The sequence below is a fragment of the Choloepus didactylus genome, chromosome 15, assembly GCF_015220235.1.
Source record: "Choloepus didactylus isolate mChoDid1 chromosome 15, mChoDid1.pri, whole genome shotgun sequence".
Lineage (NCBI taxonomy): Eukaryota > Metazoa > Chordata > Mammalia > Pilosa > Megalonychidae > Choloepus > Choloepus didactylus.
The window spans coordinates 10,626,501-10,652,006 of record NC_051321.1 but is presented as its reverse complement, the minus strand read 5'-3'; the positions used below and the strand labels follow the sequence as shown (position 1 = coordinate 10,652,006).

General features: G+C 44.9%; 1 protein-coding gene across 1 annotated transcript in view; it reads left to right on the top strand.

The window, feature by feature from the left end:
- DMBT1 (deleted in malignant brain tumors 1) overlaps nucleotides 1–25,506 on the top strand; it is a 337,458-nt gene that overhangs the window by 228,062 nt on the left and 83,890 nt on the right. Inside the window, 5 exon segments of the mRNA XM_037803873.1 lie at nucleotides 5,769–5,846; nucleotides 19,488–19,785; nucleotides 23,624–23,653; nucleotides 23,732–23,789; nucleotides 24,039–24,337. Coding sequence (XP_037659801.1) covers nucleotides 5,769–5,846; nucleotides 19,488–19,785; nucleotides 23,624–23,653; nucleotides 23,732–23,789; nucleotides 24,039–24,337 — 763 coding nt within the window.

Below are 25,506 nucleotides of genomic sequence, written 5' to 3'. Positions count from 1 at the left end.
TATCTCTTTTTAAGAGCAGCTTCTCCTTCAAGGATTGACCCCCCCACCATTAGTATTTAAAGCAGCCTGCTCCTTAGAGACTCAGGCCCCAGCCAAAGGCAGAAGCAGAAGAACGAGAGGAACCAGGGAGTAGCCGAAGTGAAAAGGGGGCAAGCATCTGGTGTCCAGGGGCCGATGTGGGGCAAAGAGAGAGATGGGGCTGTTTAGAGGCAACTTGCTGAGCTCAGGCAAATAACCTGTTGCTTTCAAATTCAACTAGTTTAGCCAAATATTAGGAACAATATCAGTAGCCAACAATAAAAGAAGTATGTAATACATTTATAGGGCATTTTCTCAGTGAAATTTTATGCAGTCATTCAGAATCATTTTTCCAAAGAACATTTATTAAACTGGAAAATTATCATGACATAATGAGAAATTTTAAAAAGAGAGCAACGTATAAAACTCAACCACTAAATATAGGGTGGGAACCCAAAATGGTAATTAGGGAATTAACAATAAGAACAAAAGGCATATAGATATGTCTTTAAAAACAAAAGCTTTACTACACATCCCAAAGTAATTTGGGCAGAGAATAAAAATATATATGCAGGATCCTCCCGAGGAGCTGGGGGAAAATGCAGAGGTGCTGGGCTTCCTCACCTGGATTGTTGCTGATGTTCTCACAAACATTGAGGACTGGCAGTTTGGCGTGCTGACTCCTCTATCTTGGGACTTGCCCTTCCAAAGCTCATTACTGCAAAGGAGAGGCTAAACCTGCTTATAATTGTACCTAAGAGTCTCCCCCTGAGTGCCTCTTTGTTGCTCAGATGTGGCCATCTCTCTCTAGCTAAGCCAACTTGGCAGGTGAACTCACTGCCCTTCCCCTTACATGGGATCTCGCTTCCAGGGGTGTAAATCTTCCTGGCAATGCAGGATATGACTCCTGAGGATGAATCTGGACCCAACATCATGGAACAGAGAGTATCTTCTTGACCAAAAGGAGGACACGAAATGAAGCAAAATAAAGTTTCAGTGGCTGAGAGCTTCCAAATGGAGTTGAGAGGTCATTCTGGTGGGCATTCTTATGCACTATATAGAAAACCCTTTCTAGGTGTTAATGCATTGGAATAGCTAGAAGTAAATACCTGACACTATCAAACTGCAACCCAATAGCCCTGACTCATGAAGATGATTGTATAACAATATAGATTACAAGGGGTGACAGTGTGATTGTGAAAACATTGTGGATTGCATGCCCTTTATCCTGTGTATGGGTGGATGAGTAGAAAAATGGGGACAAAAACTAAATGAAAAATAGGGTGGGATGGGGGGGATGATTTGGGTGTTCTTTTTTACTTTTATTTTTTATTCTTATTTTTACTTTTTCTGGTACAAGGAAAATGTTCAAAAAATGGATTGGGGTGATGAATGCACAACTGTATGATTGCACTGTGTACAGTTGATTGTACACCATGGATGATTGTATGATGTGTGAATATATCTCAATACAACTGAAGTTAAAAAAATAAAAATAAAAGCTTTAAAGGAAATACACCAACATACTAACAATGTATAACTTGGGGTGATGAGATTCTAGGTGATTTTATTTTGTCCTGTAAACTTTCATGTACTTAACCCATTTTTTTCTTCAGTGAACACGTATTACTTTCATAATGTCAACAAATAAAAATTGTTAAGTATGTCATCAGCTTTTGATTGAATTCAACCTGGGTTATTTTTTGTATGTGTTACACTTTCACAATCTTATACCATGAAGTTGGAAATGGCAAGGCCTGGATAATAGACCTGGAGAGAATCTCAAGCCCTCATTTATTTGGTCTGCCTCCCGCCTCAGGTAGGTACAATATTATTCTCCTTGTTTTACAAAAGGGGCAACTAACCAAATGAAGTTAAGGGACCTGTCGAAAGTCACACAGGTAATAAGTAGCAGAAGGTGGGGCTGGAACTCAGGTTTCCTTATTATGAAGGTAACATTATGCTGCTCTTCCCACAATTTATTGAAGGTAAAATGCCTATTCTCCTTGAGTTAATGCAATATATAAAGGGAGAAAACAAAAAGTCTTTCAACACTTCAGCAAAATGGGCAATTTACTCTCCATACATCCCGCCACCATCAGTATTACTGAACACTAGAACTCTGTTTTTAGGCCTCTGGTGACTTCATCTCTCCCTGCCCCACGCTGTTTCCTGATCCAGGATCCCAAATTGGTTCAGCAGCATCCTAGACACCACCTGACCTCAGAACTCCAGCACCAGGGGGTCCAGCCCGAATCTGCCCAGACCACCCCCCACAAACCCCGTCCAAATGTCTCTGCTCAAATGCCACCTTTAGGCCTTACCCGGACACCCTGTTTCCAGTAGCTCCCTCCTCACCAGCCCTCCCTCCCCTCTTCCCTGCTCTATTGTTTGCTGAAGCACCACCAATGGCATGATGAGTATTGTGTTGTTTTGTATTGTTTGTCTTGCCCAGTTAGAACCAAGAGCTCCGCAAGGGCCTGGAACAGGGTCTGGCGTGAAGCAGGTGCTCAGTGGGTTGTGACTGAAAGGCAGGAAGGCAGGTGGGCAGCAGGGAGGGAGGGAAGGAAAGAATATCTTTAGATCCCAATAAACTGCTCCCTTGAGCTTTCCACAGTGGCTGAGAATTCCTTTTCCCTCTGGGATTAGGAACTATCTTTAGATTCCACTTGTTTTCATTTCCACCCAAGGCACATCTTTTACAGTTTATTTATGCATTCATTAATATCCATTAATATACTGTTTCCTAAGTAACTCAGCAAAAGCAAGCCCTAAAGGGCTGGTACCCAACTTGGCCAAGTTGCAGCAGGGCCTGGGAGGGGCCTGGAAAGGCTGGAGCTCTGTCCCCAGGGAGAGAGGCAGCACCTGGGGGGAGGCGTGAAGGCCCTGGACAGTCTTCCCCTCATAGTCAGCTGCTCAGTCTCCTCCTGCCCAGGGAGGCAGAGCCCATGAAGACGAGGAGCGACAGCGTCTGGCACCTCCCAGCTCTGCCCTGCTGAGTTCAATCCTTGCTGATTTGAAGGATGTGGTTGGCATCTCCTAGGTTTCCCTTCATTCGCTCCTTCTAGGTGCTGGCACTGGGCTAACACAACGAGGCCCAGGGCAAGTGGCCTCTGCCTCCATCGGGATACTTGAACTCTGGTTTAGTAATGATCACCACCCCCATCCTCTGAATATTTGCTTATTAGAAATGAGCTGCTTAGGATCAGGTCTGGGTCCAAATTCCCAACGGCTATTTCCTAGCCCTGACCCCCAGGCAACTCATGGTCTCCAAGTGCCTCCCTTGGAGGGAGGAATGGGGGTGCCGCCTCCTCCTGGGAGAGAAGGGGAGAGAATGCACGCTAAGTGCTTAGTACCCCGCCTGGCAATCACAGCAATCCACAAATGGAAGCTGGAAGAGGGTGTGTTATTCAGTGTTTCTAGGGAAGGAGTCATAAAAAACACATTTGCCCTAACAGTCCTTGCATCTTTTTTCCCAAAGAAAGAAGTTCATCACTGGATTAGAGAATTGCATAAATTTGAGGAGTCCTGAAACCAACACCCAAGACCTTTCTGCAGGCGCATTACACACACATCCAGAGGTCTGGCTGCTAACAACTGCCTCTGGGCACCAAGTCAGCTGCGAGGACTCGGGTATCTTTGGAAAGACACCTCTCTCGCTATGTGAAGGCCTTTTGCTCTTACAGTGTGTGTGTGTGTGTGTGTGTGTGTGCACGCGCGCACGTGTGTGCGCTTAAGTGGTATTCACATGAAATAATGACAAAGACTGCAAAGAAGACATGAGCTGTGGCTCAGGTTGAAACATGGAACTTGGGAGATCTGGAGAACTGTGTGTGAGTGGAATGTCCCCATGATCACAGCAATAGACAACGATCTCCCCTCACTGCTCACGTGAAGACCGTTCACTACTTAGAACTGCTGCCAGGACCCTGCTGAACCCTCCCACGCTGGCCGCTGGAAGGGGGTCCCCTAGCCCTTCTCTAAGTCTATGCTGTTACAGGTTCATGAAGCTCTGAGAAACCAGGTATGTCCTCCATGCAAAACACAGCAGTGTCCATGACAAGCACGTAGAGGCTTAAATGTCATATTTGCAGGCAGATGTCAGCTGAGACCACTGAGAGTTTTAGCAGCTTGGTCAATACTGGATTTTTAAAAAAATGATCAGACTACTTATCACAGGAGTGAATATTTGGTGTGATAAAGTGCCATGCCTAATAAACTTTTTGATCTGGTCCAATTTATCCCAAATTCTAATATTTATGACTGGAATGTCAAAGACTCGGGCCAGTTACTTATTTATAATATTCAACTTCTCAGCATTTATTTTAATGAAAAATTCCAAATCCTTTCCATATATATCATTGCAAGAAGTTTAATATCAACTTCATGGAGTAGGGAGGGGTGATTGTTCTTAAGAATAGCATTTAGGAGCAACAACTATCATTTCTGTCCCAGGCATTCTACTGGGTGTTATTATTTGCGGCAACCCTGCAAGTTACATGTCATTATTCCTATATAAGAAATGGAGCCTCCGAGAGCCAACCCAGGAAGCAGGAAAGCCTGTAATCAGACCCTTGACTCTGGTGTTGAAGCCTCAATCTCCCCATTTGACTGGTTTCCAAATGGACATTCATCTCTTCCACTGTATGTGGAGATGATGTTGTGAAGTCCTCATCTACAGCCTTTCTCCCACCTCACTTTGCCTCCATCACCTCCAGGGGCAATGGAACTAAAAAAGCAAAAACATGTTGTTGGCTTTTGGTTCGAAAGACACATAGGCAGACAAGTCCTAAACCCCAGAGGCAACAGCCTCTTTAAGAACAACAATCAGATGCAGCCCCCTTCCCCATGCTGTCGACACCCCCTTTCAACATGAACAAGTTAGGGTGCTCACTGCCTAGACACCCCTGAAGACGGAGAAAGGGATTAAGTGAGAGGAAGGGGTAGCAACAAACAAGATAAGATTTAACAAAGGTCTATGAATACTGAAACTTTATATAAATACATACATATTTTTTAGATGTTGGGGTTTTGGAATAGCTGGAAGGAGGTAGACATGGTAGACCAGTACCCTATAACATCCTTTAAGTTTATTCTGTAGCTACATGTTGAATTGTGCTTTAAAGGTCTTCACCTGTCTGTATGTACCCCATGTTGCCCTCACTCCATCTGAGACCTGGGGAGGCGGCCTCCTTGCACGTTCCTTCTGGCCCTGCTGTGTGGATGGTGAGAGGAGAGAGGCCCGGGTCTTATGTCAGAGACAAAGAAGGCTTGGTTAGCCCCTGGAGTGGCTCAGAGCCCTGAAAAGGTTGCAAAAGTTAGAGAAGAGAGAGAGCAGGAAGCAGTGGGATGGCTGTGATCGGGGATGCGGACAGAGAAGGCAGCGAGCACCCACAAGCAGGACACGCCTCAGTGAGTACCAGTGTGGAGGGGCGATCACGTCTGAGGACTGGGCAGGACTGGGCATCGGCCTCAGTGGATGCACAAGGTAGCTGCCCTTCATGGAGGAAAGCCACACCCAGGAGCCAGGAACTCCCCACCAGTGACCACAACAGGATTTACGCTTCCAGGAGGGGAAGGGAGAACCCTGGATTCACTAAGGTTACCCAGATGCGCTTTGTCTAAGTGCTATGGTCAACCTCTAGGCAGAATGGGGGCTCAAAAGAAAGGCTGAATTACAGAGAAAAACATAGATTCACTACTTGAATTTTTTTATTTTTCATTAAATAAGTTATAGGTTTACAGAAAAGTCACCCAGAAACAGTTCTCATAATACTATTACCCTCCCCCCCCACACACTCACATTATTGACATCTTGCCTTAGTGTGGTCCATTTGTTACAACTGATGAAAGAATTTTGTTATAATTGTACTATTAACTCCTACTCCATGGTTTACATCAGTGTTCAATGTGAATGTTATATAATCCTAGGTTGTTGTGGTTTTTTTTGTTTGTTTGTTTTTACTCTAGTAACACAGATGCGACCTAAAATTTCCCCTTTTAGGCACATTCAAATATATAATTCAGGGCTAATTATGTTTGCAATGTTGTGCTACCATCACACATTCTCTCTTGGTCTGTGAAATATTATAGCAGCTAGTTATTTTTGTTTTTGTGATACTCTCTCTTTTACTCAATGCCTATTTTTTTTTTCCTGTCCTGGCTAAATTTGGTAGAATTTATTCAATGACAATGGCATTGAGACTGACAGAGGAACTCACAGTCTCTGCTCTAAGGACATCTATTGAGAAATAGTAATTTTCTTGCTTGTATAATTAACAAATTTCTTATATATGCCTGATTATATTGAGTCTTCCCCCAACTCTCTAAAGTAAGCAAGGAAGATATATTTTCTTACTTATTTAGATGAGGAAACTAAGGTTCAGAGAAGCTAAGAGGATAGCTCCAAATCACAATGGAGGGAGCAAGACCCAGGCCCCTTGAATCCAAGTCCTGTCTCTCTTCCCCCTTTCCCCGCTACCCATGACCTTATTTTTGCCATCATAGCCAGATGGTGACCAATCTAGGGTACCGTGCACATGAGAAAAGTCCAGAAGTTGCTCCTCTTGGATGTGGTGACCAACACACTGGATTCATCCAATTTGCAGAGTGATCTTGATAACATAAGGATAAGTAAGCTTAGACTTGTCCAATTGAGAAAAATACTCTCTTCCAACTCTTTCTCACAATCCAGGACACATGAGTCTATAAAACCTCCCTGTCCATTTCCCTGCAGGTATGTGGAGCTAGACATATGTTCCAGAAAGTGTTTTTTTCTATAAGAAGACTGTTGTATCCTAAGGCTCAGAGCAAAGAAGAATTATTTGAAATTATGGGATGATTGGTTACTCTAAGCCAGTGATTTAAGTAGAAAGCAAACATTCATTAGGGAAGCAATAATTTGAAGACCATCAGACATCACTGTATGCTGCAAAGTTCAATTCAATCCAGCAAATATCTAAGTGCAAGGCATCATACTAAGTATATTATAACTTATATTATGGTTATCAGAGATACAAAGTCCTGCTCTGAAGGAATTTACAAACTAATGGGGGGAATAGGGCTAAAATTCTAGTAACTACCATCAAGGCAGAACATATTGAGCATTACAAGAGAGCTGCCAAGTGGATGCTGTGGAATCAGAGGACAGGGCAAACACGTCATTGGGAAATAACAGAAAAACGTCAAGAAAGTAGGAGAGATGGACTGTGAAAGGTGAGTAGAATTCAGCAGCTTCTTCCATCGGGATCCCATGCTAAAGGAGATGATGTTTTCAGTGGGTGAAAGCATCCTCCTGGTGGCTCCCCACCCCTACCACCATCAAGGGTTTAGAAGTCTCACCTGCCTTAGCCAGGCACAGCACAAGATTTTCCTTTTCTTCTCTCTGATTTCAAAACCCAGCTGTCTAGCTATTAGATGCATCAATATGGAATGCATCTAATAGCTAGAGTCACCCTTTCCCCATGGCAAATACACACAAAATGCAACGGTAATTTGTTGTCCCCTGCTCTGAATGTTTGCCAATCAGAGTCTGAGAAGAGCATCAAGTTGCACCGGCCCGCCCCCACGAGGCGCACCTGTAGAGCAGATAAAAGCCCAAACTCGGGGTTTTCCAGTAGCTGGAGGCCCTCCCAACATGGGCTGCCAAGCCCTCCTCCTTTGGCTGATCCTTCTCCATGCAGCTATTCTACATGAAGCAGGTACTGCAGCTAATGCCCTGAGACCATTTTTCTCCTGCCTGATTACAAACTTGAAAGGGAAAATATGGTTATTTGCACATAGTACACTAGCACACTGCTGGAAAGCTTAAAACTGAACTCAGGCAAATCAAACTTTTCCTATACTTAATGCAACCCAAACCCTGAAGAAATATTGCTATGATGATAACTGAATGCATAACGATGACTGATTTGGGGGGGGGTTGGATCAAACATTTTCTGTAAGGTTTATTTTCTGTGAACGAAGCACTAGCCGGTTTATTATTCTTCAAAAACATGGCTCTGTTTGTAGGATTCTGAAAAGAAACAGACTAGAGAAAGGAAATCCATTTGTAGGATAATTCAATGAGGGTTTTAAAAATGTTCTTTGGCTTATGTATTGATATTTTGCCTGAGAGGTATCGAATTACAAACATGATTTCTTTACAGTTGTTATATGGAATTCCGAAATGTGCAATGAAAGTATATCTTAGCCTAAATTACTTGACATGATATAAAAATATCTGGTATTTATAGAAGAAGACTTCTAATCAGAAAACTGTACCTTTCTATAAAATTTGATGTGCTCAGATTTCAGGTATACTCCACATCTGTGCATCTTAAGGGCATTTGAGTTTAATTTGAAACTGAATTAATTTTAAATATTTAAATCATTTCAGTCATTTGTGCCATTATTTTGTGGCTTTGAAGGAAAAATATTAAAGTTGTTTGTCATTTAGTTTTCCCACCTGTACTAGCAAATGGAAGTTTGCAAATACTCTTGACCAACAAATAGCTTGAATATATATTTCATTAGCAATATGAAAACAACATAGCTACCTAACCACAGAATATTGATTAAGTGTACAGTTTATACTCAAACTCTTTTACCTTCTGCAAATAATCATATGGATCTGTTTGTGTGAGCTACTCAAATGTATTTATTAAAACATACCAGGATGTTAAGCAGGATTTAAATGATTTCTTGAATCTTTGGGGATTTCTAGGCTTTATTTCTCATCAATATGGAAGATGAAGTTTGAACTTGGGAATATGGACTTTGGGGTCAGAAAGGCCTAGATCACTCAAGCTCCACCTCTAGCACTTTCCAGTTGTGTGACCTTGGGCAAGTTTTTAAGTCTTCCCATAAAAAGGGGATATTCCATAGGAGTGTTGGGGGGTGTAATGAAATAATATTTTTAAATTACTTGGAAGAGTGTCTCAGGCATAGAAGATGCTCATTCAATTTTAACTATTATTATAATTGTCTAAGGCTCATTTCCACTCAAAGGGTATGCTGCTATATAGATGCTGTACATTCCAAATTGTGTATAACATTTTATGATATTTCCATTCCCCCATGAAACCAAGATATTTCCTTTTTTCAATGTTTTAGTAATAGGTTTCATGTAATAGAGTCACCGTTTTTAACTACATACATATAGCAGGAAAGGGATGCTTTTCTTCTAGCATAATTAGAGGGTCTGGAGATTTATGAACCATGCCAAATGTGTATGGAAATTGATGAGGCTTTCTGGAACATAACAATTTTGGGAAATTTCTGAGAGGATTTTAAATTAAAATTAACCTTATTTGTTCCACTTGTGACAAAGATGAGGCTGAGTCTGATGGTGCTCAAAGTGACAATGTATCAGCTTTGGGAATGTAGTTACAGGGCAGGTTGAAAGCGACTCCTGGGCCAATATAAAATCTATTTCTATGGGCTCTGTCCCCAGGACTTTATTTGAAGTGTATTGTTACTCTTGGGAAGTGGAATAGGCTTATGATATAATCTGTCTGAAACCAAGTGCCCAAAATATTCAGGATAGATGTAAGGGGGGAAATGGAGAGAACCCTCAGTCTGGGATAAGTGAGTTTAACGGTATCTGGGAGCCAGAAGAAAGCCAGCTTGATAATGGGTTGAAAACAGCAGAAAATTGTTCCTTGAGACCAAGGATCAGCTTTAATTCTGGGCCTTGACCTCCCTGAACCCCACCCTCCACTCCTCCCATCATACTGTAAAACCAAGTCCCAGTGGAAAAATAAGCCAAAATGAGGGCTACCCGTTCTATTGAATTGGGCATTTTGATAATCCGATCACAACAACATTCAGCTCTCTCATTCCTCTGCCTTATTCCCTGAGCTGTTTGCCACGCTGAGGGCACACATTGCATATTTGTAGTCGCACTTTCTGGGACAGGTCCTGGCACAGTAGAGGGCACTTGACAAGTAGTTTTTATAGAGGAAGTGAATGGACAAAAAATAAGCAAGAAGATCACATTATTAAGTGATCTCTGCTTACGAGACCCTCTTAAAGTAAAAACAACAGGATTATGGAGTTGTTTCCTCTGATTTCCTTCAAATCTAAGACTATTTGAGAAGCTCAGCCAATCTTGGAGATGCCATTTGCAAGTATCAGTTATCAGTGGGGCCATTTCCTTGCTGGCTCCCTGACGACTCCTTTGCCCCGTTTTCCAACCCCTTTGTCCGTGCCTACACTTCCACCCCACCCCTCACTCCCAAGATGTACACATCATCCTATAGTTCATAGGAGAGCACTCTTGAGCTTCCAGGGGAGCACGGATTAGTGATATGATATGGACTTATAGGTGTTTTCAGGCTCCTCATGCTGATTGCACCAGAGTCTTACAGACAAAGGGGCCAGTGAGGCCTTCTGGGAACAACCACCCAGGGATACAATCGCAGTTCAGTGCAGGCCACATTGATACAAGAAGGGATTTGGGGAACCTGCAGACCATTGGAACTCTGTTGACATTAGGGCAAGTCACATGAAAAGAGGACAAAGGGCAACTTGTTGGCTACCAGAGAGGGAAGGGATAGTTCTGAAAATGTGATTGTTCTCTGGTGTAGAGTTAATCTGGTCAACATGATCCAAGTTAAATAGTTAAAATAGTTTAAAAATACTTTATGATCAACTTACAATCCGTTCAGCCATGGTGCTGGACCTGTTCTGTCCCCAGGGTTCTGCAATCTGACCCCAATCCCCTCTTGTTCCCTCACTCCGCTGAGCCTTGCTCCGTGCACTCAGCCCGGCCTCTGTAGGTCCTCAGCCCATTGGGTTTCCTTCCCAGGCACCATTTTCAAGATGGAAATTAATGGTGTGAAATCCTGGCTAGGTCCTCACAGCTACCCTACTGTCCTATAAACATCTTTCCACTTTTTACCTCCAATCAAACTCTCAGCAGACACCACCACCCCCTTCCTCTGCTTACAACGCTGATAGCTCTTTGAGCTGATCCCCCAAAAGCCCACCAGCACACACACACTCACACTCACCCTCAGGACCAACTTGCTTCTTCCACCCTTTCCTCCTTGTTCCCATCCCAAAGGTAGCCTTACCTGACCTTGTCCCCTGTCCTCAGTGCCATCCCCTCCCTCACCATGCTATCAGCTATCCCCTTGTTCTAGTCTTAAATCTTTCTCTCATTCCTGGCTCCCTATCTCCTACTTATACATTCTCCCCCAAACACTCCAAACTGAACAGACCAAAACACTTTTCTTCACCTGCCCACCTTGAACAACCATCCCACTTCTTTGCCAGAGGCAGCCCTGGCATTCTCTGTAGGAGGGGCTGGAGGCAGCTTATAGGTAGAAGAGACACCTTAGCCCTGGGGGACTTGTCTCAATACTCCAGATTGTGAAAATGTCCACTTTCTGTACCAAAGAACAGGGTTGCCCTAGTCAAGCATGGAAGCATCTCTCTTACAGCCAAATTTGTTGGCGAGCTGGTCTTGACCTGTTCTTCTCACTCCTCACTCCTTAATCCCATGCACTCTGGCTTCAACCTCAGCTCCTTTTTGAAGCTGCTCTTTCTCAGGGAGACTGCAGACTGGCCTTCAGTCATCAACCTGGTGGCCTCTGCCTGGTCGGCCCCCTCCAAAGGCCTCACCAATGGCTGCCCCTGTGCCTGGACCCTCACTCCTTGGCTTCTGTGGCATGAGCCTCTTCGTCTCCTCCTTGCTCCTTGGCCATGCCTTCACTGGCCCATTTTCCTCTTTCCTTCCCCAAAATTCTTTGGCTGTCTCCATGCACCTTCCCCTTAACAATCTGATCTCCATTTTGACTTCAGAAATCTTCCACTTCTAATCATATGACTCTTCCAAATCACCCTCTTTACCCTTGACAATGCCTCTGATCCTCAGACTTGCATTGCCCAGTCTGTAGGCATCCACAAGGAAACTCCTGACTTTCCTATTCCTGCCACTGGACTTTGAATGTTTTGCTCTGATATCTCCCCGTCCCACCCCTTCCTCCCCATTGCACTGTTTGACAAGTCCCATTACTTCTACTTTCAAAATGTCTTTCACATCCTTCTTCTGTCTTCTCCTCCCATTGCCACATCTGGCTCAAGGCTCTATTCTCTCCTCTCCTGGCCCTTAGAAATCTACCGCCTTGAATCCATCCTACATGTCTTTGGGTTTGAGCTTCCTGATATGCCTCTGGTCAAATACCTAACTTCCAACAACTTCCTGAGGCCTATGAAATTACATCCAAGACCCTTGGCCTGACATTCAAAGCCCTCCACAATTTGTCCCAACTTGTCTTTCCAATTTTATCTCAACATCCCCCTTGTTAGACTTCATGTTTCCGACCCAGTGGACTATTCATTCTTTCTACCCCCTTTGGAAATGTATTTGTATAACTTTGACATGATGGCCCTCTTCACCACCTCCCTCAAAACACCTTTTCTGAGATTCCCATGTGTGAAGATGAGCAATAGGCAAATGTGGCACCTTTTACTGTGATAAACAACCACTTTTTGAAATTGCCTCTTTTGGCAGCACCACAATCTCCTGGGAAGACTGGCTGAGAGATTGCTGGCACCTCCTCCGTGAGCCATGAGCCAAGCTATTATGGGATGACTGAAGTCCTAGGGTGATGGCACCACTGGGACCTTGGCATTTGGGTTTTCCCTTCTGCAGCAAGGGCAGCAAAGAGCTTTTAAGTGTGCTAGGGAATAGCATCCAGATATTTTGCTTAGAATAACATCATCATGAGTAGTTTGCCCACTTGGATCAGGAAACTATCACAGAGGAAGGGCAAGCATGGAATGGGCTTTGCCATCCAAAGGTGCACCCATGTGTGGTTTAGAGATACCAACAAAGCAGGCCTCAGCTGACGGTTATTGTATCAGACCCTGCAGTAACTTAGAGCTGCTTGTTAGCATCTCATAGCCAGGATGGAGAAGACAGAGTTCTCACCCTCAGGGACTGACTGTCTTAAAGACAGGCATAGAGTAGCCTTTTGATCCACTCAATAGCTCAACAAGGATTGTAAATCCACTTCTGAAATGTTGCTTTGCCCTATTCTTCATCCCCACCACCACTGCTAAAATTTAGCTTCTTGAGGTACTCTGCACAGACAGTTCTGACCACCTTGTAACTGGCTTCTCTGTCTCTATCCTTCAAACTGCCGTGATATGTGTCCTCCTGAATTGCACCTCTGAACTCTCCCAGCTTTGGCCCTGCATCATGCTGCTTGTTTCCTGAGAAGCCAGACTGCCATGTATGATGTATGAGGCCCTCCACAACCAGCCTTGCTGACCTGTGCAGTCCTGCTGTGTTGCATAGCTCTCTAGGCTCCCCTGCTTGCAATCTGGTCTGACCTCTCCTCAGCTGATTTCCTGAGCATGCTTTAGAGTTTCACATCCTGGTGCCATTCTTCCCGCCAGCCTAGTGCAATCTTGGTCTGCCTGTAGGACTCAGCATGAGAGTTCTGTGTGCCAGAAAGTCTTTCTCCTCTGCACGCTCTGGGTCCTTCTACATGCCCTACCACAGCATCTACCAGCACACACACTTGTTAGTTTCCCAGTCTCTCTCCCTCACTTATTTGGAAATAAGGTCATTACAGAGGGACTTAGTTAAGGAATAGCATGGTCTCCCAATCCAAGAGACTGGTGTCCTTATACGAAAAGGAGAAGAGACAACACACAAGAAATGACCATGTGATGACAGAAACAGAGACTGAAGTGCTGCAACTGCAAGCCAAAGGGCACCAAAGATTGTTGGCAAACCACTACACGTTGTAAAGATGTGAGGCAGAATTCTCCCCTACAGCTTTCAAGGGAGCGTGGTCCTGCCGACACCTCGATTTCAGACTTCTACCTCCAGAAACGTGAGACATCCGCTTCTGCTGTTTAAGCCACATAGCTTGCAGTACTTTGTCACAGCTGCCCTAGGAAACTAAACCAGTGTCCTATTCATCTTTAGATCCTTAACAAAGTATTTATTTTTATTCCCACCCCTACACATCCTGGCATTAGTTGGTGTTCAGCAAATACCCATTGGATACACTAGCATCACTAGACTACAGAGCAAAAGACCCAAGAGAGAAACGAGTGGTGTGCTGGGTAGGGGCGGAGTAAGCAGCCATTCACTGGAGACAACCAGGGAGGAGTCCCCAGGTGAGCCTGGGTTGGGTTTGTTGAATTAATTGATTATTTGCCTGCTCCTGGGAGGTAAAAGAACACATGTGTGGTAGATAGAATTCTATTCCCCACAAGACATGTTTAAGTCTTAATTCTTTGTCCTGTGAGGGTGGACTCACTTGTAAATAGAGTAACTGAAGACCCTATTTGGATGAGGCCTGATTCAATCAGGGTGGGCCTTAATCCAGTATGGCTGGAGTCCTTAAAAGCAGAGGAAATGTGGACACAGAAGTACAAGCCACAGAAGAAGACAGAGAAAGATTGCCATGCGACAGAGGCAGAAACTGATCGCCAGCAAGCCACCACCATAATGCTGCAGACTTTAGAGAAGGCATGGGCTGCCAATCCTTTCATCTTGGACTTCTAGGCTCCAAACTGAGAGCCAATAAATTCCTGCCATTTCAGCCAAGCCATTTGTGGCATTCTGTTATAGCAGCCCTGGCAAACTAAGATAATGTGGAAAGAACACACAGAAATTTGCAAATGTGGTCAGCTCATTTGGACTTGAAGGGGTTTCCAAAATAGCGTCCAATGGCTACACCCCAACAGCTCATTCACCTTCAGCTGTTACTCTGGGGTTAAGTCCTCGTCCAATTTCCACTCAAGCGTTGTTTTGAATGTTCTCAACCTCAGCACGATTAAATACTAAAAGCACACATTATAGCTAAATTGCTAATCTCTCCTTTCTTTCTTTTCCATGCACAAGTGATTTGTACTCTTGCCAATTTAACTTATTTCTTTCTGGTGTTATGTATTTGTGGGGCTTAAATTTTACAGATGTGTTTGAATTTGCAGGTGCTCAAACCTGGTAAAAGAGGATGTAGAAAAGTGACTGGAATGGAAATGTCAATAAAAATTAGTCCCAAGATGGGCTACTAGAGCTGAAAAAAAAAAACTTTAAAGAATCACTGTCCACCTTCAGGATGAGACACTGGGCAACCTACCTTTAGAATGTGGCTCCACCATTAAGGAGCTATGTTGTGGAGGGCGAGTTACTCAACCTCTTAAGGTCTCTGGTTCCCCAATGGTAGTGAGAGAAACTAATTTGAGAAGTTTCCACAAGGATCCATTAAGAGAATCATGGATAGCACTCAGCCCAGTGGCCAACACATCCCAGATAACGATGATGCTCTACCCAGACACTGGCTCAGGACAAAATCCTTGAGCTAACCTTGACTCTGTGCTTTCTCTCACACCCCACATCCAACCCAGCAGGAGATCCTGTTGGCTCTATCAGAATCTAACCCCTTCTTTCCATCCCACACTATGCTCCCAACCCTGGTCTGGACCCCCAACATCTCCAGCCTGGATTCTCAGTAGCTACCAACTGGTTTCCTAGTTCCACCTTATCCTCCCCAGTCGATTCCCAACACTGTAATCAAGTGATCCTTTTAAAATCCAAGCCAGGTCATGTCACTGCACTGCTCAAAGCCCTGCAAAGTTTCTTCATCTGACTCAGAGTAAATGCCACAGCCTGATAAGGCCCTTTAAGCTCGGCTCCCTTGTTACCATCCTCATTTCTGACCATTCTTTCTCTTTCTCCTCTGCTCAAGCTACCCAGACCTTCCATTCCTCCTGGAACATTCTTGGCAAGCCTTGGGGTCTTTGCCCTGGCTGTTCCCACTGCCTCATATAGTCTTCCCCCAAATATCGACATGCCTAACCTTTTAACTCCTTTAAGTTTTGCTCAGATGTTACCTTCTCAAGGAGACCTACCCTGACCACTCCTTGAGCACCCAATCCCTATTACCCTCTCCTTTTTTTTTTTTTTTTAGCATTTATCATCTTTTAAAATACAATCTAATTTTCTATTCTGTATATTGACCTCCTCCCTCCTCTAGAATGCATAGGCCCACAAGGGCAGGGGCCTTTGTTTTATTCTGTGATAAACATCAAGGGCCTAGAATAGTACTCAGATACCACTTGAATGAATTAATGATAAATCCTCAACTGATGCTAGCTTATTTGGTGGTGGTGGTGGTAAAAGGTCAAGAAATTGTTAGGTGGAATATCTATTGCATGTGCCCCAATTTTAAACTATTTTCTCTTACTCGGTCCTTATCGCCATTCTCTCAAATGCATAATTACTTCAAAATCTTGCTGTCGTCGTCTACCTTTCACTCTTTTCCATTTCCTGTATTTCACGGGTAATCAAGTCACAGATTTTGTGTGCATAGCAATCCCATGAGGAGCTTGTTATAAATATGGGCCATACCCCTACACAGGTCACAAACTCGGGGGTAAGACCTCAGACAGACTATTCCCCAGGTAATTCTGATAAAGGCAGTTGGGGAACCAACCTTTAGAAATGCTCTTACGTTTGATTTTCCCTCCTGTATGCCTGGAGCTGTCATCACAGCCCAAGCCCACAGCACCTTCGGGCTCATCCACCAGTGTCACCTGCTTCCCGGCTTTTCCCTACCTGTGTAGCTGACCACCTCATTCACCTCTAGCCACCCCTGCACTCCGCTGTCACTCCTGTCCCGTCTCTGCTCAAGAACTCAGAATGGCACCCCCACTGTCACTTGTAAAATCCAGGCTTCTCTTCCTAGCATTCAAATCCCTCGGGGAATCAGTCGTACCTATCCATCCCTCCTTTTGGAACGGTTCCAGGTCAGAGGATTTCCTTACTGATCGCTCTATAAAACAGGCTCGTGCTTGATTCTCCATGGGTTCTAAAGTTAGCCGATCCATTCTTCAAGGACTATCCTACATCCCACACCATCAATTCATTCCCCAGACACTTAGCAAGGGGCTAGTATGCACCAGGCCCTGTGTTGGGAGGATGGTCGCCTCCATCACTGGATTGCATAGTCTGTCCTAGTGCTCGAGTGGGTGGTGGGCAGCAAGTCTTCTTCCCGGCCACACCTACCAGGTTTGTATGTCTTTCATATGGCCCAGACCTTGTCCAGTGTCAGGCCCAGCCGGCCCCACCCAACAGACACGCAAAGCCTAAATGGACTGTTGTAAATGTATCCAGACCCAGCAGCATCCCGGGCCTGTGTCAGCAGATGGTTTATCTACCGAGCATGGCATCATTTCATAACGACTCAAAGAAACAGAGGTGCGAGCTAGAGGGCAGATGGGCTCATGTCACAAAATCCTTCAGAGGGGCTCATTTGAATGATGTTACTTGTTTGTTTGCTCAAAGGGAAAGTGTTGAGGACCAGGAAAAAAGAATTGCTGTAAGCAGAAGCCAAAATATCTCATCTCTTTCCAAAGCTCCCTCTAAAAGACAAATCCAAGTAGGTAAAACTAATTAATTAAATAAGCCCTCCCCCAAAGAAAAAATATATAATAAAAATATAGAAAAATAAAAAGCAAAAAAAAAAAAAAAAAAAAAAATGACAAACCCAAGAGGTATTAGAAAACATTAAATTAACAAAAAAGTATGGTTGAATTTATGCATAAACTGTAGCAAAGAAAAATAAAAATGCTTCATGGTTAACTACAGATATCTGGAGATGCACTTTAACATATAGAAACCGGTAGAAAGGTGGAATAGCCAGTTCAAACGCATGTCTGATTGAAAGGAAATGGAAGAGTTCTGAGACCATGTGCACCCTAACAAAGAGCCTAAGGAAAAGTGATGCGTGAATATGGGTTCCCAAACTTGGCTGCACAAAGAATCACTGAATTGTGAGAAGCGCAGATGCCCGGGCCCTACTCTGCTGAAACCCTGAGTTGGGGGGTCTGGAGTGGGGCTGTGAAGCTGTGATCCGAGGCCCGGCCGGGTTCAGGAGCCTCTGCTGGGTTCCCAGCCCTGATCTGAACACCCGGGTGCCAACAAGCCTTTGTATCTCAGTTTGCTACAGGAGGGACTTCAGAGGACCCAGAGAAAGGCCGTGGAAGGGACACCCTAAGAGAAGAACCCTGCGAGGTATCCCCCAGGAGCAGACAGAAGGTGAGTCTCAGCCAGAAAATCCCCTCTGACCTGGAGAGGGTGGGGGCCAGGGGCTGGACCCACAGCCAGGAGGATGCAGAAGGGGCTGCCTGGTCCTGCACAGAGCGGTGACTCCCATGGGGACCCAAGGTCCCCACCCAGCAGGGTGAGCTGCTCATCTCCAGAAATTAAGGACACCCTGTTTTGTTTCCGCTTAGTAGCCAGGGGTTCCCACAGATCTTTGTGCAGTTTCATGGTCTTACACATTAGAGGCTGATATAAGAGTCTGTTCCAGATGTTCTCAAATTTGGGGGTGCAGAATAATCACCCCAAGAGCTTGTGGAACATGCAAAATCCTGGGGTCCTTCCCCAAGCGTGCTGATTTAATGGGTGTGCTGCTGTGTGCCCAGGAATCTGCATATTTAGCCAGCCTGTCCAGAGGCTCTGTGAGGGCGACACTTTGAGAGTCACTGCCCTGTGGCCCCCGGAGGTGATCTTAACTGTGAGCCAACATGGGAGTAGTAAGAAAGGAGACAAGCCTGCAGATGAACCGTCGCCTGCAGCAGGCCAGGGGAATTTGTATCTGCCTCTTCAGCTCTCTAATTATCATCTGTAAAATGGAGAAAATAAAAGTTGCCAGCTCCTAAGTGCTCCCTCTGTGCAGGGCCCATTTCAAGGCACTTTACATGTATTTCATTCATTAGTCCCTTTGGAGGCAGGGGCCACTATCATTGTCCCCACTTAAGAGGAAGTTGAGAGCTGAAGCCGCCTGCTCTAACTGCATAGCTAGTGAGGGGCAGAGCCGGGAGGCCATGGCACAGGGACCCGTGTGGGAAGCAGGGCTCCGAAGCAGTTCCCAGGCCGCGTCTCTGTAGGAGGGAGCCCTACCTGCCCCTAAGGTGCAGGGGGAGCTTGGAGACAGGTGCCAGGTGTCGGGAGGGGCGGCCTCATCTTTGGGAGGAGGTAAAGCCAGTGCATTTGTCATGCACTGGAATGTCTCCAACATCCCTAACTCAGTCCTGGCAATGACACAGAAAATTATCCAAGAATCCAAGAGCTATTTCTTAAGCTAAAATATCCTTCAGGGAGTTGGGAGCCTGGGGATTTCTCACTCCTTAGACAAAGATCTAAGGAGCTCAGACAGAGCCCTGACAGGGGACATTCCTGGAGCAGTAGGAACAAATTAGAGTTCCTGTTCTGCTCCTCGCTTGCTATGTGACCTTGGACAAGTTACTGTCATTGTCTGTACCCCGTTTCCTTCAGGTAAAATGGGGATAATTAGACCGTACGAGGTAGTTCCTAACATTGAAAAAGAACACATGAAAAATAAATTGTAGTCATGGTGATGATGACAGTGGTGGGCAAGACGCTGGCTCCCTTCACCCACACTTTGGTGGGGATTGGGGGGCTGCCTTTCTCCCAAGGCTGGCTCGCTGTGCAGCTCGTGGAAGGTTCTGGAAGGTGTTCCGGCCGCGTTGAGGTGTATTTTGAAGGCACGTGGGGCACGGTGTGTGACGACCTGTGGAACGAGAGTGAAGCTCAGGTGGTGTGCCGCCAGCTGGGCTGTGGGCCGGCCGTCTCTGCCCCCGGAGAGGCCCGCTTTGGCCAGGGCTCGGGCCCCATTCTGCTGGACGACGTGCGGTGTTCTGGGACAGAGGACTTTCTGGGCCAGTGCGCCCACGCTGGCTGGTTCACCCACAACTGTGGGCACTGGGAAGACGCTGGTGTCATCTGCGCGGGTAAATTTATTTCTATCTTTCCTGAGAGTTGATTGCTCATTTATTTTTTTCTTCAGATTGTTCCCTAAGACTCCTTCTTTCTCCCCAACATGAGGCAATGCCTTAGGTGTCATTTGATGGGTAAGAGAGCCCCTATCTGCTTGGGTACAATATTGTTCTTCCTTAAGAAATACAGTTCATATTGGAATTTTCTCTTTCATATTTATGAGGCAGCGAAATGCCCTAAATCTAGCCTCAATCCTCTCAGACCAAAGGCAACCATAATGGAAAGAATTCTGGACTTAGAGTGGGAAAAATTCGTCCTGCAACATAGATTGCAAATCTCAATGCAAAAGGAAAAGGTGGGGCCCCTTGTTTAAAAACTATTAGGGCTTTCAAGACAGCAACAGAGCATTGAACCAAATGTGGGGCCTCCGGAGCAGGGACCCTCTTGAGTGCATGCCCTATGCAGCTGCACAGGTTGCCCGCCGTGAAGCTGGCTTGACAGGCCAGCTCGTGGAAGGTTCTGGAAGGTGTCTGCCAGTCTTCCACAACTCCCTCTCCCCACATCCCTCTCTCCTTCCTGTAATGTGGCTTTTTGAACAGCATTTAGCATTCATCTAACAAAATGGGAATAGTAATGGTGGTGACGAAGATGATGAAGATGAAGATGATGATGATGGTGATGTCTTCCCCCTCTCCCTCACTGTACAGCTGTGAGGATGGAGCACCTTTGTCATTTGAATCCATTAACCTGTCATTCTGTAGCCTCCAAAGCAGGCCACTCTTGCTTTTCTGCTTTGGGAGGAAGTCTCTTGGTGACAGCCAAGACCAGCCTCGGGACATTCCCCCTGCAGGCAGCTCTGTTCTGGAGAGCAGGTGGGAGGGGAGTCACCTTGAGGGCTCTGGTCCATTAAACTGTCCTCAGGACCTCTCCTTCCGCTCCCCCTACCCCAGCCACTCTGGCCCCATGGCTTCCTAGGACCCGCCACACAGTCCGGCCATGCTGGATGCTTTCCACAGCGAGGGCAGGCCTGGACGGAGTTCACCTTTCCTTCATCCGGATGCTCCAGGCAGTCCCAGGCTGGCGGCAAGGGGTCTCTGCCACCATCTCAGGCAGAGCATCCCTTGTCCAAGCACCCTGGGAGGGAGGGGCTGAGAATATCCGGCTAGCAAATTATTAGACATATAAATCCTACTTGGGAGGAATCAATCAGGGGCATTTTATTCCCCAAAAGGACATTTGGGACTATCTGGAGACATTTATGATTGTCACAACTAAGGGGAGGGGGCTACTGGTATTTAGGGGTAGAGGGCAGGGTTGCTGCTAAACATCCCATTGCACAGGAGAACCCCCTACAACAAAGAATTTTCCAGCCCAAAACATCAGTGGTGCTGAGGTGTAGAAACCATGCTTTAGAATCGAGCATTTGTAGTTGAATTTGTTGATTTTAATAATTATTTATGAATTGGTAAATAATTAATTGATAGATAATTGATTTAACAATGAAAACAAAGTTGTCTATAGCTCCTTCTCCAAATGTTGGGCTCATCCAGTTTTTCTTTCCCCCACAATAATTTCATCTGTTTGTCCCCTCTATGATTAAAATTTACTGTTTGTCCTGTCATAGTTTGGAAGAGTTACTGAATCTTTATTAAAATCTTAGCATGCCATGTATTTCAAGACCAAGTGTAGTGGATCTCTGAATGGTTTTGCCTAAACAGACTACTTCAATCTAAATCCCATCTGCTGTGTGGCACTTCTAGTTTGCAAAGCACTTTCCACCAATTATCCCATTCTATCTTTACAACAACTCGGGTCATGCTTGTTTTTTAATCTCCATTTTGCAAATAAAGAAACTGAGGTTCAGAGAGGTTAAGGGCACCAACTAAAGTCACACAGCAAATATTCAGCCCTCCAGACTCTATATCCAGTGCTGTGTCCTCTCCCCCAAATATGCCTACACCCTGAAAATATGCCCTGAACCTGGACAAAGTTTGAAATGCTCAGAGTTGTCGTTGAAGCTTTGCTAGTACCCTCACCTTCCTCACTTGCTTCAGGTGCCCCCAGTGCACTCACACTCCAAGCCCCGCACACTCCCCAGATGCAGGGAAGTCCCAGGCTGAGCTGTCCTACTTTATGTAAACAGAACCCTCAGGGTACACCATCCTACGTCATCAAAACTCACACTTCCCTTGTCCCACTTCCTTAAGTGCTCATCTTCCTGGCGATTTTGAGAGACATCAGTGAACATGTGTTGAGTCGTGAGGAAATGAAGATTTACTGCCTGAGTAAGCGTGGCTTCAGGCCATGCTCAAGTTTAGTTCAATTTGAGTTGAACATGTTCAGGACAAATGTTGATGGACTAATTAGTTTCAGTGTTTCTTTACCAAATACCTCAAACAGCACAGCCCAAGGTTGCCTGCCCTAAAGAAAGATTCTCTTTGAAGCCCTTTTATCTTAAAAAGTCACAAGGATTTTTACTTCTAAGTTATCATAAAACCACATGTATTTTGATATTAAAAAAAGTTTAAATACTTAACATCAGATAATATTGGTCCTTTAGGAAGATGCACCTTTGGGCCACAGGTTGAGAAACTTGGAAACCAACCCTAACTGAAAGTGCTAAGCTATTCCTGGGCATGGAGTACAGCCTCAGAGATTCATGTTTCACCAAATACTGAGAACAGTCAAAAGGGTTTTCCTTCCAATAGCTAAGTCTTACGCTTTTTTGGAACAACCATTCCTAAGAATAATTCCAGGCTGAACTGTTTCACTGGGGTCATAGCAGTGGGGCAACAGAGGCCCTTCAAGAAAGTTCAGGGAATTCCAGATTTCTTATCATCTCAAATAGACTCAAGTTATATTCAACTTTCTTCTCTTTCTCATAGAAAATGCATATGAAACTTCAGAAGCTTTTGGTAAGAATCACACTTTAGTATGTCTTTAACAGAACATCTAGAAATGACCCAATTCTGGTGGTGTTTACCAATGTAAATCTATTGCAGGGGATGGTGGAGGGGAAGAGGGCAAACTGAGTTTGATCAAAAGGATTAAACAAAGGAAAGGAAATAAAATAAGTAAACTCCAAGTCCCTTTCCTTTGACTACACAGAAAAATTTTCTCCCCAAACTCTCTTACTGCTGGCCAAATGTATTTCAGAAAAATATAGATTGAAGATATGAATATGGTTTATTATACTATCATTCAAAGATGCAATTGAAATAAAAGGGAACTAAAGAAAATCTTAACTTCAAACACCCAAATAATGCTTCTGTTTGAGTTTGGAAAGTTATTGTGTGTCAGAGATTAATGGAGAAAAGCAGGCTTTTTCTTCTTAACCTGAATCCTTCTCTCCCCCACCTCATGCTTCACCCAAGAGGTCCCTTTATAAGTGCCATAGGAATGCAACTCGTAGCAATAGACCCTTTTGGATTTCTGCTTTTCTGGCAGAAGGTGTATCCACGCAAATAGCTCACTTTAAAAGGACAATCTGAGAGTGACTCTGAGCTGCTCGAATGCATGATTGATTTCTCACTTGCTAACACCCAAAGCATGACTCTAGGGCAACCCCATGAGGCCATTCTGCATACATGCTCGCCCTCCCCCAAAAAACTTGAGTGGACTCTTTTGCTCAGCAATGACACCTCATTTATTTCTGCTCATAGATGCTGAGATCCCAACACCATTTCCTGGTGGTAAGTCAAGGTTTCCTGTCCTAGTTTGATGTGGCTTGATGGGTCATGCACTTCTGAGTGATGGATGGATCTACAACCAGGCCAATCCTACCAAACAAAACGATTTCTTTAGAGATTCCCTATGCATTCACCTCACTCTTAAATCTCTGCTTTGCCCCAGTGCACTAAGGAAAGCCCTCCCCTCTTCCTCATTCCTCTTTGTCTGCTTAACTCCTTCCTACTCTTCTCTCAAACCTTGGGTCGATTCCTTAGAGAATACATCCTTGACCCACCCACCCATTAGGCACTCTCAAAACATCAGGTAACGCTTCCTCTCTGCTTCTTAGCACTTACCACAGTTGTAAATATACACTTCATTTTGGACTTATGTGATTGCCTCCTCCAGTTTCCTCAAACTAGACTGTAAATGCTGACCGGGGGACCAGGTATGTTCTGTTAACCCCGGGACCCACGGTAGCTACTGTGACCCAGTACATGCTCAAGAAATAGCTGCTGAATGGTTAAACAAATGGGCTGATGCAGAATATGTAATATGCAATAATTTTGTCATCCTTGACAGACTGGCCACAATTGCAACTAGTGAATGGGTCAGGGAGATGTTCTGGACGTGTGGAGGTTTTCTACCACGGCCAGTGGGGCAGAGTTTGTGACGACCACTGGGACAGGAACGAAGCTGATGTGGTGTGCCGGCAGCTGAGCTGTGGGCAGGCCCTGGCAGCCCCTGTTGAGGCCCAGTTTGGCGAAGGCTCAGGCGAGTTTCTGCTAGATGATCTGGACTGTACTGGAAGAGAGCGTTTTCTGGGACAGTGCCCTCATGCAGGCTGGTTCCTCCATAACTGTGGTCCTGGAGAAGATGCTGGTATTGTCTGCTCAGGTAATGCCCACGTCTTCCCCCAAGGGAGCTCATCTTCTTATCTGGTTTGCATCTCCACAATCCCATTAGCAGTGTCTGCACGATGTGTCACAAACCAGCTCTGACCACTGTATGAGCCAAAACTAACTGACACTGGTAATCTGAGAGCTTCAACCTGAGCTCAGGAATTCATTGACCACAAGATGTTGCAATGGATTTTATACAGATAAAATTAGTGGGAGAACTAGTTTTGACTAGATTTCAAAACAATGGGTGAAAAAGATAACATTAGTCAATGGTAACATGAATCACCCACTGAATGCATTCTGGCTTCTGGCTTCAGGATAAAGTGGTGAACTAAGGGATAAAGTTCTTTTCCACTGAAAGTTTACGATTGTTTTAGTTTCCTGGCTGCTGTTGCAAATGCCATGCAATGAATTGGTTTAAACAACAGGAATTTATTGGCTCAGGGTTTTGAGGCTAGGAGAAGTATAAAATCAAGCTGTCGTCAAGGTGATGCTTTCTCCCAGAGGATTGTGGTGTTCTGGGGTTGCTGCCGGAGATCATTGGTCCTTGGCTTTTTGTGTACGTGACAGCCTCTCCTGGTTTGTCAGTTCTGTTGATTTCCAGCTTCTGGATGCTCCCTCTGGCTTTCTTTCTTTGTGGCCTTCCCAGTAAGGCCTTCAGTAACAGGAATGAGACCCATTCTGATTCATCTGGAGCACACCTGAACTGAAGTCACATCTTGAAGAGATCTTATTTACAATGGGTCCACACCATTATAAAACTTAATCCAGATATGGATTAAATTTAAGAACATGCTTTTCTGTAACTCTTAGCTCCAAGCTACCACACAGTCTAATGAAAGTAAAGAAGCAAGTGGTTTACAAGTTAGAAGAGTACTGGGCTTTGTTGTTCATTGTGTGTTCAGGCTGTGTTTGCTAATCATAACCTTTGATCAAATAGTAATTCTTATGATTTCTATGATCTGTCTAGACCAGGGTTTCTCAACCCCACTACCACTGATATTTTGGGCCAGATAATTCTTTGGTGGCAGGGCAGGGGTGTCCTGCACATTGTAGGATGTTTAACAGCTTCCCTGACCTCTACCCACTAGATGCCAGTAGCATAGTCCACACCCGCACTTGTGAAAGCCAGAAATGTCTTCCAACATTGCCAAATGCCTCATG